This window comes from Colias eurytheme, chromosome 5, assembly GCF_061535395.1.
Source record: "Colias eurytheme isolate Ceu_HAF_F1 chromosome 5, ilColEury1 Martin Lab GWU primary, whole genome shotgun sequence".
In the NCBI taxonomy this organism is placed as follows: Eukaryota; Metazoa; Arthropoda; class Insecta; order Lepidoptera; family Pieridae; genus Colias; species Colias eurytheme.
This window is the reverse complement of record NC_142984.1, coordinates 2324629-2345963: the sequence shown is the minus strand read 5'-3', so window position 1 is coordinate 2345963 and position 21335 is coordinate 2324629. Positions and strand designations below refer to the sequence as shown.

At 31.9% G+C, this 21335-nt stretch overlaps 1 protein-coding gene across 1 annotated transcript in view; it reads right to left on the bottom strand.

The window, feature by feature from the left end:
* Positions 1 to 14224: 14224 nt before the first annotated feature.
* The window catches only part of Scp2 (Sarcoplasmic calcium-binding protein 2), a 53394-nt gene continuing 46283 nt past the window's right edge, over positions 14225 to 21335 (bottom strand). Inside the window, exons 5-7 of the mRNA XM_090102257.1 lie at positions 20977 to 21096; positions 16076 to 16288; positions 14225 to 14844 (exon numbers count right to left, since the gene is read on the bottom strand). Coding sequence (XP_089958383.1) covers positions 14734 to 14844; positions 16076 to 16288; positions 20977 to 21096 — 444 coding nt within the window. The 3' untranslated portion in view covers positions 14225 to 14733. The remainder of the gene's footprint in view (positions 14845 to 16075; positions 16289 to 20976; positions 21097 to 21335) is intronic.

Below are 21335 nucleotides of genomic sequence, written 5' to 3'. Positions count from 1 at the left end.
TGGGTATAAAATCTTAAACTGGCGTCAGGACACGTGACCTGCGAAAAAGCGTAAGACGGATGGATATCAAACATGCTCAACGTTAATAATCAAGTTTTCACTTCTGCCGGCACTCACGGAGTGCAACCCGTCTTTTTTATATTTTATTAGAACCAAAAGGTTTGACAACTTTAAACAAACAATATAAATAATTATCACAACAATTACTAAAAAGATGTATCCATTAAATAAGTTATGATTAAATATTTAGCAATACATACTTACACAATTCTTCCCCCTTTATAACCTGATTTAAACACAAATATCTAAAGACTAAAATACCTTTATTATATATATTATTCTATATTCTCGCACCATTTCACAATCTATGCTATGTATGACACATAACATGAAAGCCTTTGGTATCTCTCTTATCCGGCAACACGTAGTCAGATCACGCCCGCTTTACTACAAACATGTGAAAATGTAACAGATATTATATTGTCGGTTTATTTTGAAGTAATATCTTCGAAAGAACGATCTGTAATTATAATTGGTTTATTATTTGGTGTATCAATGTAGGATCAAACTGAATAAGTATGAAATAGAATAAAGTACATGGTTTATGCAACAAAATATAATGTTAATTTAAACAATTCATGAGGAATTGACGCTATTTCTAAGTTTATTTTTTATGAAGTAATGTAATTTGTTTACCCTATGTAGGAGGGGGGAATTATTAAGAATAAATAAAAAATAACAAAGACAGACCCTGTTATAGTATTTATGTTTATTTAGGTGTAAAATGAATATACCGGGAGGAACATAATAAACCCGAAGCTTGAACATGAAAACATCTACATTATTATAATAAACTAGCGGTCCGCCCCGGCTTCGCCCGTGGTACATTTTCTCTACATAAAAACCATCCTCGTACTTCAAGGAATATAATAAAAAAAGAATTATCGAAATCGGTTCAGCCGTTCTCGAGTTATGCGCTTACCAACACATTTTGCGATTCATTTTTATATATAAGACTGGCGGTCCGCCCCGGCTTCGCCCGTGGTACATATTTACGTTTTCTCTACATAAAAACCATCCTCGTACTTCAAGGAATATAATAAAAAAAGAATTATCGAAATCGGTTCAGCCGTTCTCGAGTTATGCGCTTACCAACACATTTTGCGATTCATTTTTATATATAAAGATGTGTACATTTATTTACTTCACCTTCAGCTCACGGTTCTTCCCAATAAATACACAATAATCATCACGTAATAAAACTATAATACTCATTTATTGTATTTGTGTACCTAAAACAACCACGGCATGCAAACAATCTTTATTAAATGTTGGGGGGTTAAAACGATGTCTTAAAGCAGTATTACTTCATGTGTGAAAAACGACAGGCATATAGGCATATAGGTCACAAACATAGCGCTATCTTTTTCCTATTGTGTAAATAAAACTGCTTTAAAACGGCATGATAATCCACTTGGACATTTGAAAATGCAATTTTACCATATTATTTACCTTGCTTCTCCGCGTAGCCATAGGAAATTCCATAGGAATGAGATTTTTCACCTCGATTTTGAGTAATTTATGTATTTTTCATTGTACTTACTAACCAAAGCAGCCTTTTAGATAAATCTTTAAATTTAACAAGCACAAAATGGGCTAATCACATAACAGTGGTCTCTTCCAGGCTCCTCAAATTTTTGAACCATTTACAAGCACGTCCAGCACCATTTTCTTCACAATCATGTCCGGTAAGTTCTCTCTATAATTTACGAACTCCACATTCCAAAGCTTTACCTTGAAGGAGGTCGATAGAACAATCTTAACTAAACCTGGATAAAAGTTACTCCTTGTAATGCCATCTCGTCTTATTTGCGACGCTGTAGATTGTACACAATTGACCCAAAAGACGTTGTTTTTCCAGGACACTTATTGGTTACGAGTATAAAGTTGTTTATGACCTTTTCTTATACGTAATATACTTGCACAATAATTGTATAAGAATCGATCAAGCCGATTTGGTGGTGTTTGGTTATAAAGACAGATAATACTTAATAAACAAATTCTTTCTTTATTTGACAACAAAAAATATACATGTACATGCAATTATGGGATAACTTACATATAAGTAAAACATAAACCGTAGCTGTAGGTACAATTAATTGCAATATTTGAACAATGTCTCCTATGCTAGGCGATGTCCTGTGTTACAGGAGAAGATTGAATATGAAGATGAGATATGAAGATTTTAGATACAGGTAATAAACGGTGTGCTTTTATATGGTCACAATGATATTGTTAAATATAAACACATGAATTTTATTTAAACATTATATTTATGCAAATAACAGTATTTCATAGAAAAATGTAGATTTAATACTTTTATGAACTGTTTTAAACGAACCCAATATGAGTCATAAATAATGAATAATATCTGCAGTTCCTTTTAATTTACTGCCCGCAGCAGCCAAAATTCAATAAGTATAATTATCATCTTAATCTTAATACTATTATGTATAAAGGCGAAAGTTTGTAAGGATGTATGGATGTATGGATGTTTGTTTCGCTTTCACGTAAAAACTACTGAACCGATTACAATGAAATTTAGCACACATATAGAGGGTAACTTGGATGAACACATAGGATAGTTTTTATCCCGGAAATCCCACGGGAACGGGAACTATGCGGGTTTTCCTTTGCAAACGCGGGCGAAGACGCGGGAGCAAGCTAGTAGTTCATATATTTTCTAGGTACTTTCCTTGTCTTTATGTTTCTAAATAAAATTTTGCATACTTTTTACTTTTTTACAATTATGTAAACAGAAAAATGTAGAGACCGTGTTATAATAACTTCATTCACATAAATGACTTTTCAGTCATAATATATCTTACACGATATAAGAAATATACCCACAGTTTAATTACGTCTAGAACTATGTTGAAACATAGATCTTTCAAGCAAAAAAACGTATAAAAATCTATGTAACTCGAAACATTGTTATGAATAGAAAATATTGATCACGAGTCGGAATTCGAACTTGCGTCTATCAGACATGATGTGAACTTATGATAATTTTTTATACCTATTCTTTAAAAATATTTAAATATTACAATACTATAAAACTAAAAACTGTATTGAAATTTACATTAACTGCAAAAGTTACCCTACTGCTCATTTCATATCTCCTATTAAAACTAACACGAACCAAACTTCTACAACCATGCCAAAACGAAGAACATGCTCCCAATTAGCCTTAACAAAGATCGATAAAGCCTCGTACACAATGTAAGTTTCCAATCGTATTACCAAGGGTAATGTCAGAATGAGATTATCTGCACTCAGCCTAAGGTTGCGTTTCCACCAGAGATGTACTGATATTGCTGTGGATGTGTTTGTTATTCACCAGTCATATTCACTAGTGGAAACGGACTTAGTTAAGATATGTTTTTTTATATGGAAGGATGTGTGCTATGGATGCGTGCTATGGATGTGTGTTATTGATGCGTGCTATGGATGTGTGCTATGGATGCGTGCTGTGTGCAGAGCGCCTACTATCGATACATCGCATGGCTCGAGTACTTACTCGAACAGCTACTCTGCGGCGGCGCATCTTTATAGCACCTTACTCACACCGCTACATAGCTTAGTATCAGTGGAAACAGTCACATAGTTGCATAACATAGCTATTACATTTTCGTAGCATCCTTCTAAATTTTCGGGTGTCTGGCAGAAATCGCTTACAGCGATAAGACCGCCCTCTGTATATGTTATAACTTGTATAGCTCTTATTTTCTGTATTTAGTGTGCAATAAATAATTTTTCATTCATTCATTTCATAGCTGCAAAGCACATCTCTGGTGTAAAAGCAACCTTATTCCCAGACGGAATTATTCTAGAGCATCTTTGACGCGACCACTTATAGTTGTAAAGTATGAAATGTTTTCCATGCATATTTTAGAACTATCAAGTGGATAATTTCTACTACCCTAGAGACGGACATATGAATAAATGTTTTTGAAATTGCATAAAGATGATTAAGTTATGTTTATGACAATTTGAGTTGTTTTATTTATCCGGTTATTTATACATAAATATATAATACGCTTGTTTATATAGCGACATTAATAAATAATAAAAATCGTTTATTTGGAAACAATAGATACATAAATACAAAACAAATTAGACACGACGATCGCCTCAACTAGGAACATTCCTGTGCTAGAGACGATCGACGCCTTCCTCTCCAGACATAGCCAGTATTGTTTAGTTAACTTATATACTAGTAGACTTTACATATTTTATAAAGTACAGATAATTAGAAACAAATTAAGAATGATATTATTTACTTCGTTACATTTACGTTAATTCATGTTTAAGAACGGTAAGTACCTATCTACCTAACTTTATTTTTTATATATTAACTAGGTACATGTAATAAATTTTTGTCAGCGATATTTTATTATTGAAGAATTCAACAATTATAATAATTAAATTATCAGTTAAAAGCAAATGACACAGTTAATACAACAGAACAGAGTAAAAGGGTAACAATTATCTGTTAATAGCCTCTCTTTATATCTAAAGTAAGGTTATATTGTATGACTTATTATTGCTATTATGAACAGACACCGAGATTAAATTCATACTAATTATGTGAAAAGTTACTCTTTCTGTTTGTTACGGATTGACTGAACTGAATCTAAAGACGTTTTATAAGATTAAATACGAAATTTATTCATGTAATTGCGTTTCAAAAACTTTACGAGGAAATTTTTGTTTTGTTTTTGTTGAATAATACTTTAGTATAATTATAAACGTCGGAATGAAAATAATGTAACCGAGTAATAAATGCATTAAAATATATGTACATATTACTCTTAAGTAAATTTTTATTCATTGAAAAAACAAAACTTGAAGGAGATGAAATGATAGACATTTTTTCAAGTAAACATTATTTTTCATGTATCTATACTAATCAGCTCTTATTGGAAATATCGGCTGAATTCATGTTAGAATGAATGATTTTCCAAAAACATAAATATTACTAGCGGTCTGCCCCGGCTTCGCCCGTGGTACCTATATGTTTAAACTATCCTATCTCTCAAGTTGGATCAAACTGCACATGGTGTGCGAATTTTATTATAATCGGTTAAGTGGTTTAGGATTCCATTGAGGACAAACATTGTGACACGAGATTTATATATATTAAGATGACTATCGCGTAGTCAGTTTATCATATTATATAGACTCAGTTTATCACAAGAGACTTATCTAAAACTATCCACAACAGACAGACAGACAGTTACTAACCCATTCCATGCTGTCAGAAAGCTTGATTCAAACAAAATACTCTGGAGAGTTACCAAATGCAGTTATAATATATTGACCGCAATTTCTCAACTTTTTCCATCTCAGAGCTTGAAATTTGTCCAAAAATACCCTCGGGAGTCTGTAGGACACTCCCGTGATGCATAGAGGTGCCAAATGGCTGCAATTTATCAGTTTTCATTGCAAACATTACTGCTATTCGTTGTTAGTGCATTGGGTTAGTAAATAAAACTTGGACTTTGATTTTGGACTTTCTTTTAAGTTATTTGTTGGGTATGACAAATAATTCTTATAGATTTATATTTTACACTAGCTGTGCTCCGCGGGTTTACCCGCAGTTCTCCGCTCCTGTTGGTCTTAGCGTGATGATAATATATAGCCTTCCTCGATGAATGGGCTAACTAAAACCGTTCCCGATTATTAGCACGTTCAAACAAACAAACTCTTCAGCTTTAAGTATATATAAAAAAGGAATTTTAGGGTAAGAGATGTTCCTAAATTGGAGCGACAGAGTTTTTCATAATTAATAAGCTTTAGTTAATCAATCTATCTTATTGTCCAACTTTAAAGCAAAAGGCCGCCATTTTCCAATTTAATTCACCGGACAAGCGATGGCTAAATCATAATTTTATGTTCCTGTATAGAGCAATGAAGATATCCTTTAACTTTAGAGCAATTACAATATGTTAAATTCAATATTATTGTTTCATCGACGCAAAATAATTAAGAAGTTTGTTATGCATGACAAACTTCATTTGTTTTAAACCAATTATTCCACATTTACAAAGCGCAATAACAACCACATGAACACAAGAAATAGAATAATTTTTCCGTAACCCGTTACCTGCGAATGGTGACACTTTATCCAGCTGTCACTTGTCACGTAGCACGCCGACTGGCCGGAGATTCACGCACGAAATGGCATGACATTTCACAGCGAAGCGGCATTTGTATGCACGTAGCGTGTCATCGAGTAGGTTTAAAAATTCATGGTGTCGTTTTGAAGGCGGCGTTTTGGTGTTAATCGTCACGTAAACTGTTGTAAATTGAGTGAGAAGTCGAATAGGAAGCAGGACCTTCTAAGCTTCTTGTGATTGAAGATAGTACCTAAATAAGAAGAAAAAAATATTTATTTATTGAATAACTACTACCTAACTTACCTATTAAATATATTCTCAAGTTTCAATAAAATCATCATAAAGTGGAGGTTTATCACATAAGATGGCCGTCAAGGCTTGTTTTGATTGATATTTTACATATTTTTTAAGAAACAAAAGCTTTTTTGCATTCATCCAATATTGCTATCTAGTTTCCTTGTAGGTATAGGTTGAAGTATATTCTAAAGTGAAGATAACTATTCCCAAAATTACATATATATTGTATTTTTAATAATTAAATGAAAATGAACTGACTCTGTGTTTTATTTACTCTGTGCAAACCCTAAATTCCGATAAGCCTTTAATTAAAAGTTTGTCTCATGAACTGCTCGTATAATAGCAATATGAAAAACGAAATAATCTAGAAAGCTATTTAGAAGGGGTTAAATGTGGGGTTAAAGGTAATCTTAATTGTGATTGTAAACTATAGCCACTTTTCTTGGATTTACTTGGTTTGAAGAATTTCAATTTAAATAAAATATGCAATTTAGATTTGTCAGTTATTTGTAGGTGTATTGAATATTATCAAATTTGTTCAGATTTTAACCGGAAAACGAAGATTTTTGTTTAGATTTTTTAATTCCACATTGTTTGACAATTTTTTCATTTAGATTTTATCAGTTGCAGCTGTAGTATTTTTTTTAGCACTTTGAGTGATCGTATCATATGTTTCTAAAACAAAACTCTTTTCAAATTTTGAAAAATGTAATTTCATAATTTTTCTTCGTCATCCAGGTGTTAGATTTCAGGTATATCATGTCTGTTAAACGATCTACTAATATTATGGACGTAATATAAAACATTTTATACACAATTAAAACGTTTTATTCGAAACGGTAACACATGGTACTTAATTGTTCCAAGTGTATAATAAAAGGAATTGGGCGTTAAAATAAAAGCAGTAATGTTCCTAATGCTTTCATAATACCAGTAGTGTACTTCATACTAATATATATACTTATTTCAAATTTCAAATTCATTTATTAATTGCTTGAACACGTACATTAAGCGTACATTAGATGTTTTGTATTACAAAGTATACAGTGTTCGGTACTGCTGTTCGGTGTTTGGTACTGCTTCAATATTATATTTATACTTACTAATATTATAAATGCGAAAGTTTGTGAGGATGTGTGTGTGTGTGTTTGTTACTCTTTCACGCAAATACTACTGAACCGATTACAATGAAATTTAGCACACATATAGCGGGTAACTTGAATTAACGGCGGCGAAGCCGCGGGCGGAAATCTAGTGTTATATAAACTTGTAATATAAACGTGCTCTTAGTAGAATTAAATGAAGCTTCTAAAGTTTTAAACTAGATCTTAATTTATGTCCGTTCTTAATTAACTGTAACGAGATGAGTTTTTAATATTTTCGAGTTATAAAGGCTATTTTTGGTACTGCTTTAATGATTTGTCCTTTTAGTATTTCATTACTGTAGATTAAATTGTCTTTGACATTTTGAATTTCATTCATCAACTGAGTCGATTAGATAGAAATATTCAGTGAAACACTCAAAGATTATTCTGGATAAGATTTGTATCACTATCTTTCATTATAAATGGTTCTAAAACTAGGCACAAGTATTAAACATAAATCCATAAATTCTGATGTTAAACTAGAATGAATATACACATGATTATAGACTAAAAGAAGAAGAATACCTACAATCTACATACATTAAAGTAACAGTTCATGCTACCACTTTTAAGGCCAGTTTTTAAAGTACATTTTGATTATAACATGATATATCAGCCTAAAGAATAGAGAAGTAGAGCCTAGGCCCTAAACTATCAATTAAAATCAACAAATTTTCGAATATTCCTATGTAAGATGTATGTATGTTTGTTTGTATGTTTCAACAATTTAAAACAATGTATGTATGTATGTTTCAACTAGTTTCGATATCTGCTAGAGTTAATCATGTTTTAAACAACTCAATAAGAACAGTGAATAGATATTACATATTTGTTAAAAAGTATACACCAAAATAACAAAAAGCACATCATAAATAGTAATGACATTCGTAAAAAGATTAGAAAATGTATTACCCAATTACATTCGGACAGAAAATCAACATGCGCTTAATATGAAATGTCACGTGAAACAAAGGTCAGAAAATAAAATTACCCCGGGAGTATTTGAAAAATGATATAAGGCTCGGAGGCAATAAATAAATGAAAGATGAATGTTTGCTTTACGAGTAATATGCAAATAGCGAGTTTTTGGTAATTTTGTTATTTTTAGGGTTCTTTACCAAAAGAGCAAAATATGTCCGCCCCTCTGAAACGAGACTGTATCTCTTGCACCGTGAGTGAAATTTTTGTAGATGTAAATTTCTGTTGCTGCTACAAAAAAAAACGATATTTAGCAAAAATCGGCAGGGTCATAAATTGGATGGGTGACATATTTTTTAAATTATTTGTACGGAACCCTTAGCTTCACAAGTACGACTCGCACTTGACCGATTTTTATTCCCGTAAAATAATTTTTACGTATTAAACGGACAAGCAGGTACTTTGTGCAGACAAAAGGCGGATCCTGAAAAAGCTTGGACAGTGTAAACATGGCTCAGCCGAGGAAAATTTACGCCTTCATTTTCCTCGGGCAAGGCACGTTCAGACCACAGGTCGAGCTGTTTCGCGCGCAAAATGCTTCGCGAGGTTGCTCGCTCTATTTGAATCACAATTTTGTAAATAGTGCGTCTACATAATATATATTTTCAGCTATGCATGTATCTTTATATATAGATTTAAGGGCAATTTACTAAGTAAACAGTACCCAACGGCTCGAATACTATAACAGCGAGTTTTGTCACGTTCAGTGTGTTCGTTATAAAATGCAGGAATCCCATTTGAGATACGTAGTAAAGTCAAAATGTCAATATTACTTTTTTTATTAACCTTTAGAGAAAAAACGTGACGTTGGACAGTGGACAAGAGTTCTGGGATAAGTTTTTGTGATAAAGGACTTGTAACACTAAGGGCCGATTTTTCAATGCTTGGATAAAACTTATTCGTCGAATAATGTATAAAACTACCATTTTAAAAACGTATTCTAATTGCCCGTATTTGACAGTTTACGTGACATTTTAATATTATCGTGTAATACTTTATTGGACGGATAAGTTTTATTGCAAGCATTGAAAAATCGGCCCTCAAGAGCACATCTGTTTCTTTAATTGAAATTTCTTTAGGAAAGATTTTTGATACAATTTACCCACTTGACATTTTGATGCAAAATATATGTGCGAACGGTTTATTATTTTTTCTGAACAAAAGTTCAGGGAAATATGGATAAATGCTACGCTTATATTACTAGATAATTGGGCAAGCGCTTGACCACGATCTCGTCTGTCGGTAACATAGTTGGTAAGCTTAAGATGCGGCCGATAGAGCAGGGCGCACGAACCTTTTCATTCTTCTTTTAAAGACGTCCTAAATTATATTCTAACGAGAAACGTATCTTATTTTTATTTGTAAAATGATTATCTAATAAATTAACGCTCTTCACCCTTCGTCCTTTAGTGTTAATAAAACACAAACACTAAAAGTAACGACAGAAGTGCACAGAGATTGTAGCTGCCAATCTAAGTCTAACAGGGGCGAATAAAACCTTATTGTGCGCTATAAATTTGCTATTACGACACGATAAAGTGCTTAAATAAAATAATAATGTACTGCGGATTTTACGAGGGGTTTGATCTTGATTCAGTTTAGATGTTGCGCCAATAAGGCCTTTCATTTTCGACGATTTGAACATTAACTAGAACGGGAGAAGGTAAAAATATGTAGAAACTTAAGGACATTTTCTGGCAAAACAATATTATACTGTAGATGAAAATAAGTAAGAAAATGATGCTCTATTTATAGAATTATCATAATTATTCAAATCTTAATATTATCACTTGTGCAACTAAAACTATTTTAGTGCGGTATATTCTGTAGCCTATTTCAGCCACTTATCCAAAACAACCCTCAAGCAGTATATTTTAGCTCTGCCTTAATAAATAGATAGTTTTTTAACCTTCTAACGCCGTTTACAAAACACGCAATATAATGCATATTCATCTTTTTAATCTCTCACAATTGTGGCATCAAAAGTCTCGTTAAAAAGTGAATTTCCCTAAAATAAACAAAGTAATAAACCGTGAAAATAAATATATTTATCGAATGCACAATATAAATCCCTGTCACATACATGAATCGCATTGAGTTGACTTCGAAATGATTTATTCTTCGCATACATTAGCTCTGGTTGGAAAGATACATTCATTTGTCATAATTTTTCATACCTGTTTATTTACTGAATAAAGGGGTATCATTTGTCAGGTTTGTGAACCGTACTATTAGTTTTCATAAAGAAAACCGCGTAATGTAGCTATATTTCAAAAGTCTGTATGAAGTAGCTACCTACTGATATTAGAATATCAGATAGACTACTGAAAGTTTTAGATATACCTAAATTCAACTTTGATGGCATATTATAATAATTCAAAGTTTACATTTGAATGCGCGTACCTTAATTTCTCATACTTACATAATTTCTGTGTAAAATAGGTTCCAGATTAATTTTATACTATACCAAATCTGCCTATATTTAAGAGATAATTAAGCATATCCCTTCTAGGCAGAATGAAACAACGATCAATAGAACTTTTTTATAGTATTTATTTACAACTAGTGCTCCGCCGCGGCTTCGCCCGTGGTACATATTTCGCAATAAAAGATAACCTATGTCCTTTCTCGGGTATCAAAATATCCATATACATTTACCAAATTTCATGCAAATTGGTTCAGTAGTTTAGGCGTGATTGAGTAACAGACAGACAGACAGAGTTACTTTCGCATTTATAATATTAGTATGGATGTCGCATTCCTTTTTACCCGACTACGGCAAAGCAAAAGGAGGGTTATGATTTTGACAGGCTATGTATGTATGTATGTATGTATGTATGTATATATGTATGTATGTATGTATGTTCATCTGTTCCCTCGTAACTTCTAAACTACGTCTTATCAGAATTCGACACATAATATATCACGAGATTACATAATATATCTACCGTAGCACTTTGACAACGTGTGACTACGCCTTTCCAGACATGAAAATTTATCTCTACATAGTGGAATTCTGAAAATCTTGTTTTATACTTTTTCAGCGTCGTTTTTTGTCGTAGTTGGGTTTTAGTTTTTTTTACTTTTTATTATTCCTTATTATAAAATGATTAATGTTTCAAAACACACTCCATTCGTTAAGTATGTATGTATATTATTATATTTTCATTTCATTTCATGATTTATTTGTCAAATCAAAAATATATCATGTTATATTAACTACAACAATATGTGAGCTCAACTACACATCTTAATATATATAAATCTCGTGTCACAATGTTTGTCCTCAATGGACTCCTAAACCACTTAACCGATTATAATAAAATTCGCACACCATGTGCAGTTCGATCCAACTTGAGAGATAGGATAGTTTAAACATGTAGGTACCACGGGCGAAGCCGGGGCGGACCACTAGTTTGCATATAAATTACTATAACCAAAAAACTAACAAATTCTTATAAGGAAGCTGCCTATATACTTTTCCCTAAGTATACGTTAGAACTGTTTATATTTTATTTAAGTTAAATTCTTCACCAAAAATTTAACATTTGAAAAAAATGTTTGTGTAGGCTTAAAATTTATTTGCATAAATAAATCGCTTGATTCAGAATTAATCACAAAATAATATAAAATATTTTTCAATCAATTCGAAGCCAAACCTTATTGGTGCCAAGCCAAGGTTTGATGAAATACAAATATTGATTTACAATCAGCTGAATAAATATAAAATGATAAATCAGTTTGCAGAGGGGATAAATTAAATTGAATTTTTTGGTATGATAATTCGGAAGAAGAAATAATATTGTTATGAATTGCGTCTGTTGTTCTTATTGATTTTTGTTGACTTTAATAAATTCTTGAAGATGAGAAAAAAATCGGTGACCAGACGGGATTCAAACCCGCGTCTTTCGCCCTTTCTTTAGCTTGTCGAACTTGTCTCTAATAAGTAACGTATCTTTTTGCCTTTACATTGAAATATTTTTGTGTACTTTGTGATGCCACTTTTAAGCCATGAACCTAGCGAAGACTTAATTTTAAAGAATTTATTGACAGACATCTTCAGAGGTCACTTCCCGTTTCAAATCTTTTACAACAAAAAAAATAATTTTTCAAATAGGTCTCGTCTTCGAGTAATAGAAGATACATATATGTATTATAAAAAAAGGAGAAATAAGAACTTATTTTTTGCGATGGCAGTTTAAAATATATTTTTAATACTTACAACCAAAATAAAACTTTTTTATGAATTTTTTTTTATCTTGCCATAATATTATACATGTTCATATGTTTGTATGCCTTTCCCTTCGTAATTCCAATGTAAACACACATTGTGCGTAGCCCGTAGGCTCGTTTGCTTTTTGCCTAAAATGTTTATAATTAATGGTGTTTTATGGGATAAGTTTTTGTTCGCCTTGCGGTATGGTGTTGTGTCACACCATCATAATTCTTCTCATTAGATAAAGGTCTTATCTAAGAGTTTAATTATTATGCTTAGAATAAATTGTCACAGTCCTCGTGATAAAATTTTTTCTATTCTTTATAAATTTATATAAAATATTTATTTTAAAATTATTGGGACTTCTAATATAATTCAACTATAATTTAAATGTTCTAGAAGCCTTGAATCTCTAAGAAGAAGCACTCAATATAACGATGCTCTCAAAGTCTAATTTTGAAGTCAATTATATAAATGGTTATTTTAATCAATTTTAGTTGAAGACATAATAAAAGTTTGCCCCCGAGACCCTAGCGTGAGCTAATTTTAATAATTTTAAAACTTTATCAGTGTTAACACTATTAATAGACAAATGAATTTAAAGTCATATTTTTAGGATAGAGTAAAGATTGTCGTAGTTATCGTATAATTTACCTACATGCTATTTCGCAAATTTTAATACTATTTTTTTTTCATAAATTTACTGTAAGCATTAACTAAACAAATACTTCCACAATTTCATATAGCACAATATAATCAGCTGTTATTTTGTCAAAACAAAAATAACCTTAAATATTAATTCCCAAAGGTATATTTTGCGCTACGGTGTGATAGTCAGGCAAAACCATTCCGTTGTGTTATAACTTGCGGTAACTTCAAAAATGGTTGGCAAATTAGGGTAATTTTCATGATGGCCTCAATTCAACCGCATAAATTCAACTTTATATCTCTGCTTTGTGATAATGTTCTTTAATATGAGTTCTTTTTGGAAATTTCGTATTATGACTTTTTTCGAAGTTTTCTGTTGATAAATGTACCTCTGATGGTGATATTTATGTGATTAAAAGTTGTATGGGTGTTAACTGTTTATGTTTCAACTCGAAAAAATGTTACTCCGTAATTTTCTGTTTGGAGAAATGTATCTGTGTTATTTATAATTGAATATTATGGATAGTACTAACGCTTAAAAGATTCTTCAATCTCTACGCTAAAATCTGATATAGGTAACTTATCTTCTGTACAATAGGGTGCATGATTATATTATTGTTTTAAAAAGTTTCTTATTCTTATCTTTTGTGTTATTTAAACTATTGTGTATGATTATTGTTCAAAAATATTAAGTTTATGTTTGAGTGTATACTGTATAAGGGGGATGTTAAAATAAAACACACATTGGAAGGACATTAAATCATTTATTTCAATTATTTAATTATAATATATACATACAATAAATTGATCTAGGTGTGTAATAGCGGATTATAATGATATATTTTAAAATTTCAAACAAATACTTAAAATTCCAATAGTATATAATAAATGTTAAAATTGGAATTGCATATGCGTCGATGGCAGTTATCTTAATTTCGACAATATTAAAATTAAACACTATTAAAATGAATTTAAAACCACAATTACAAATACATTCGTAAACGTTCGTTGTAAATAGCTAAGATTGAAAATTTCTAATTTGAGCTTTAAGAGGATGAAAACGAGTCTAGAAAGACTATAGAAGAGTAAATTACACTAATAGGTACATTCTGAACACCACGCAAAATTAAAATGTAATAATGTTGACGCAGTCCCCGCGGGCGTTCATTATTTCAGAAAATTTAATCCAATTGTGCCCGCGTCGGACTCGATTTAAAACGGTCCTCGAATCTAAATGGAATGTTCTAGATCTTTCCACGGGTTCCCTTTAGAAGCTGGTTCTGCCGAAAATGAAGTTTCCTGGTGCGTTAGGATCCTCGGTGGAGAAATACTCCTTCCAAAGTTCCTGGAATTCCTCCCAGGAGACGTTCGCCTTGCCCTGTTGGAGTGAAATACATGTTCTCAGAAAATTTAATTAACGGTTGTGTTCGTATAAATCTCAGCTTTAGAGTGCTTTATGCTGTGGTACATAAGATTGCATTTCGCTTGGCTTATTTCTACAAAGCGTTAAATTTTTGCTTCAATTTCTGAAAATATACGCCTGATTAAAATATGCTTATCAAGGGAATCCCTTTGTTATGATTATTTTTCATATATTACACAAACATTTATGTTTCGGCACGAATTTAGTGGCGCACACACGAGGCTATGAGCCTCTGAAATATACGGAAATATACTCTGTACTGTTTAATATTAAAAAAAGAAATCATAAATTTGATAAGTATGGGGTTTAAAATTAGTATAAGTACTACATTAAATGTGCGTTTATAATATTTTGGTTATATTTATATAACTATGTGTTTGCCAAAAGAAAATATTAGATATGCTATTTTCTTATTCTCGTAAAATTAGGGATCGTTGAAAGTCGAAGTATATTCTAACTATGCTATAAACTATAGAATGAGGCGTAGTCACGAAATGTTGTGTTGAATGGTGGTATAAAACAAAATTAATGATTTCCGTTGAAGTTTCTTGAGTGTTTATTTACTTTTGGTTTAATATTTATTTTGATAAAATAATAAGTAAAACGAAAAATGAATTAAATGTTTAATCTGTACGAAATAAGGTTTTTTTAAGAGATGATTGCAAAGTTTTACATTTTGATAGATTATTATGATCATTAAAAAATAATACCTATATTGTTTTTATCAACTTTGAACTTCTGTCTTCTGAACTAGATGAGATATACAGGGTGACTGGTAATTCGACGTGATCCTTCAAAGGGTTTATACTAGAGGTCATTTGCAACAAATTAAGTCCTTCTAACCAGGGGTCAAAAATGGATGGTTATTGGGCTATGACCTCGTTTGTTGCAAATGTCCTCTAGTATAACCCCTTTGAAGGATCACGTCGAATTACCAGTCACCCTGTAGATAGCTATATCTATACCCTAGAAGACGTCAAAACAATTTGCATACCTAGTATCATTATAAAACATTACTTAGCCATCTTGCCAAAAGCCACATTGCCCTGTCTTCTGCACAACGTTATGACCAGTATCATAAGCCCTAAATATGTAGTTAATATTTATTACATAGATCTAAAAATCTTTTTATACCTACTAGTAATAAGTATGTCAAAAGATCTCAATACATAGATAACCAAATTACCTTAGCCATCTTCCCAAAAGCGGCCTTACACTCCTGCGGGTTGATGCCATACGACGAGCACACGGTGGTGAATTCATCACAGTCGATGGTCCCATCTGCGCTGGCATCCTCCAGTTGAAACATGAAGTGGCAGTACTGCTGCTGCCACTTCAGGGCTGCTGAGGGGTTCTGCGCGTAGTCGTTCCACATGGACACCCATTCTTCTACCGACACCTGGGGGTTTATAAGACCTTTAATAGCGTGAACACAGGTAATTATTGGTTTATATGAGCTTTTAAGTAATTTTCCAAGTTGACAGAAATCATATAATAAAATCGCTCTGGTGCGATGTGACAGAGAAACAAACACACTTTCGCATTTATAATATTAGTAAGAAAGTATATATTGCTAGCTTTCTACTTGCATGGTCAAAGGAAATTCCTGAGGGAGAGGTTTGGGCGCGATACAAATAATATCTTCTTATGTATAAAAATGAATCGCAAAATGTGTTGGTAAGCACATAACTCGAGAACGGCTGAACCGATTTCGATAATTCTTTTTTTATTATATTCCTTGAAGTACGAGGATGGTTTTTATGTAGAGAAAACGTAAATATGTACCACGGGCGAAGCCGGGCGGACCGCTCGTTTAATATAAATATCCTAAATATTTGTTTTAGTGTCGCAAAACGACTAATCCCTTAAATAAATGCTGTTTCTGTTACATAAAATTCTTAAATGATCCTTAAGAAAAAGTTGCCATAAGAGAGACGTAGACTAACAAAAACATTACTCATATAAAATAACTCTGTCATATAGCAGTTAATCTTTCCAAAGATCTTTAATCCCAGGACATTAAAACAACATTAGATAGAAGCGAGATAAAATGGTACGTCGTAAAGTAACTCGCTTAACGGGATCCAGTTTATTTAGGTTTTTCTATCTGAAACCTATTTTATCTGTGCAATACTTTAATCTGGTGATAAAACTGTCTGGAATGTTATTGTAGTAGTATACAGGCTAAATATAGAGCTTTTTAATATGTTTTTGTTAGATTTTATCTATAACACTTGGAAATAAGGGATATTCTAAGTTAGAAATCATAAAAATACTGAAATTAAATAAAATTGTTCAAAACCGTGTAAAGTTTATTTATTTATTTATTTATTTATTTATACAAAACCATTCCTACCATTACAGTTTACCCAATGCGATAGGGAGGTCAAATTTACAATACAATTTATTCATTAATACAAAAAGAAAAAAAAATTACATTAATTAAGATTATAATATACAACCGCTACAATTATGTTTGATATTCTAGTCAAATATTATAATGATTAATACATTATATATAAAGCTGAATAATTCACTTTTTTTAATAATGTCAAATTTAAAACATATTAAATTAAAAGTTAAAAACTAAATTTAATTCAAAAACGCAATATTAGTACATATAATATAACAGTATCACTACATTGATTTAAGTACACTTAATACAGTTTTAGATAATTTCCAATTGAAAACATAATATTCCATTAATAGTCAGAAAATAAAATTCATTTATAAATCCAATATTAAAATAATAAAACCATAAAAATACATCAATTTAAATAAAGCCACTCATTTCTCAACAATTTAAATAAGTTGTAAAATCTAACACTGTATAATATGTTAGATTTTGGGACTAGGAGTAAGCAATAAAATTTAAAATAATCTTTGTCAATTCACTCAAATTATTTGAAAAAATGTCAGACTTACTGTGCACCTCATTGACAACATGGATGGCCTTTGTCAAAGGGGCTCTAGACAGTAAATTAGTTCTGGCCTGGGGAACAAGTAAAAGCGGCGGGCTTCGACGTTTCCATACATATGCGTCCGGTACACAGAAACTAATGCTTCGTAAAACTTGCGGGTTCTGGTCTTTGCCCCGTAGTATACGTATCAGTATCAGTGCAAGTTGGCACTCCCTTCGCACTTTTAAATCGTAATATCCTACCATTCCGAGATTGATTGTATTGTTGATGGTATTATACAATTGTGACATAATCGAAACGAAAGTTTTTCACTAAAATATGTTTACTTGTTTATTACTACGATGAAATAAATTAAACTTTGTATAGCTGTATGTAATACATATTACCCAAAATCTATATACCAAGTTTTGCTTTGTCGTAATAATACAATAAATTATTAACCTTTCCCTATCTTAATACATAGATAAAATTGATCCATCTTAATACTATTATAAAGGCGAAAGTTTGTATGGATGTATGGATGTATGGATGTTTGTTACTCTTTCACGTAAAAACTACTGAACCGATTACAATGAAATTTAGCATACATATAGAGGGTAACTTGGATTAACACAAAGGATAGGTTTTATCCCGGAAATCCCACGGGAACGGGAACTATGCAGGTTTTCCTTTGAAAACGCGGGCGAAGCCGCGAGCGGAAATCTAGTGTATAAATAAAAATTAAGCTTTATTGTCCAAATGAAAGCCAACTGCGAGCCATTCCAGTGAAAAATGTGTTCAGAATGATTAAAGCGAGACTGATGGGATTAATTTTTATGGGTAGTCCAGTGATAAATGGGCTACCGCAACATTTTATTTTATGGGTTCCGGCCCGCCAAATTATGGGGTTAAAAGAGACAAAAACGATTAATATAAACCATTTTTCTTTTTTGTTAACGTAATTTATAGATTTAGGTATGGATTATGCGACATCATAATACTTTCTGATCATCTAAAAATATTAAGGTAGTATTAGATTCTAAGCAGAAAGTAATATAATAATACTTTCTGCTTAGAATCAATCAGAATCTAAGCAGAAAGTATTATTATATTACACTACCTGGGCTCCGCGGTTTCACCCGCGTGGCTCCGCTCCTGTTAGTCTTAGCGTGATGATATACAGCATATAGCCTTCCTCGATGAATGGGCTATCTAGCACCGAAATATTTTTTCAAATCGGCCCAGTAGTTCTTGAGATAAGCGCGTTTAAACAAACAAACTCTTCAGCTTTATAATATTAGTATTATCATAGACTAATAAAATCAAGGTATTATAGATAATCGACAAATTAATCACACCTACACCATCTCCTTATTAAATTTATCTGTAGAAGTCCTTATTATTTTAGTACAAAGGAAACAATTTTAATCCCTCTTATCATCCCATAGGACTTATTTCGAATAGCATTTACAAATCCTCTTTACGATCAACTGATGCCACTCTGGGACCATGAATATCGATTATTATACCACGTGCTGATAGTAAATGTAAATCCCATAGAGGCTATGGAAATATTATGTGGATGACGTTTTTATTGATGATAAGGTGCTGCTATACTATTGTCAGAGGTTCCCGGCTTAAACACAACAATTTTGCAGTCTTGTGTGTAAAAACACAGTGTTTATGAATAGTCGTGTTGTTAAACAACCGATACTTATCTTTCTTATATATAAAAATGAATCGCAAAATGTGTTGGTAAGCGCATAACTCGAGAACGGCTGAACCGATTTCGATAATTCTTTTTTTATTATATTCCTTGAAGTACGAGGATGGTTCTTATGTAGAGAAAACGTAAATATTATGTACCACGGGCGAAGCCGGGGCGGACCGCTAGTAAATATATAAAAGCATATTTCCTGATAAATTACTAGCCATTGCGTCTGATTGATCAAATATCAAATCCTACATAAATTTTATAAATTACTAGATTTCCGCCAACGGCTTCGCCCGCGTTTTCAAAGGAAAACCCGCATAGTTCCCATTCCCGTGGGATTTCCGGGATAAAACCTATCCTATGTATTAATCCTAGTTACCCTTTATATGTGTGCTAAATTTCATTGTAATCGGTTCAGTAGTTTATGCGTGAAAACCATACATACATAATTACAAACCTTTCCTCTTTATAATATGTATTAGTATAGATAAAATTAATGCATGTTCAAAAATACATATTAGTTGTACGTATTGCCATAATATAAGCAAAAATCAACACGGCCTTTTTTGTAGATTTTTATAATCACAAATACCTACCAAGTCTATTAATCAGGTCCAACATAGCTAAAAAGCTAATTTCTCACATCATTACCTACGTAATTTAATTTGGAAAGGGTTTCCCAAAAAACATAGAATTTTGCCTCTGAATAACATAACTTAAAAATAATTTACCTCATCATTTATTTTTAGAAACGATTATATTATAAGTTTTCTCCGTAAGATGCTAAGAAATGGTCGTATAAAGGTCACGAATCAGCTTGACATGCTAGTGTAGGGCCATCTACTACCAAGTGATATGGATTTGCAGTTGGATTGCCATTTTCCCGCCTAGATGTAGAAAACTTGAGAAAAAATTTCATGCTTTGAATAAGGTTTGATTTAAGAGGTCATTATAGTCAGTAAATAATGTGAACAAATGAGAAAGGTACTTTTGAACGAGTAAATGTTATATAATTTATTTTGACGTATTGAACATATATATGTAATTTTACAGCGAGCGTAGAAATCATATAATGAATACATTGTATTAAAAAACTCATTAAATTTCTCAATTTATTAATATCAATGTAGAAGTAAACGGTAACATCACTCTACGACCAATATTACTCAAATCAATGCGTGTGAAACCGCGGGGCGTATCTAGTATGTAATAAATAACTAAACTAATAAATATAAAAAATTAATGAATATAAGGAAGATGAATATCCATGGAAGGTTGTCGCGTAAGAACCACAGGACAGTTCTTATTCATCATTAAGTTAAATGTAATATTGACATGATTTTAAAAGAGCAACTATGGTGTTTCTTGCCGGTTCTTCTCTCATAGATACTACTTTCCGAATCGGTGGAAAATGTTCTAGAAGAAGTCTAATTGAATAAATAAATGTTTGAGTTTGTTAAAAAACAGACATACCTGTCCATCTTTATTGGAGTCAGCTCGTTTTCTAAGCCCGTCCCAGACTTGGATCATAACTTCGTGCGTCTCTGAGTGCTTGGCATCGCCGGGCTTCCAGCCGCGAAGGCTGCAGATTTTCTGTAGAATATTATATGTTAGCGTTTTATAATTAATGAGTGAAGGTCTTGAATGTGGAATGTTCTCGACCGTCGTCATTAGAATATTTAACAGCAGATAACCTATTTATTATTCAAAATTAGGAAACACTTAAGTCACAAGACAATCATCTAATTTTCTTTTTCGGCAGAAAGGAATTATTAGTTTATAGTATTGTTGAAAAATATAAGAATTACTGTATACTAGAACTTTTACTTTTA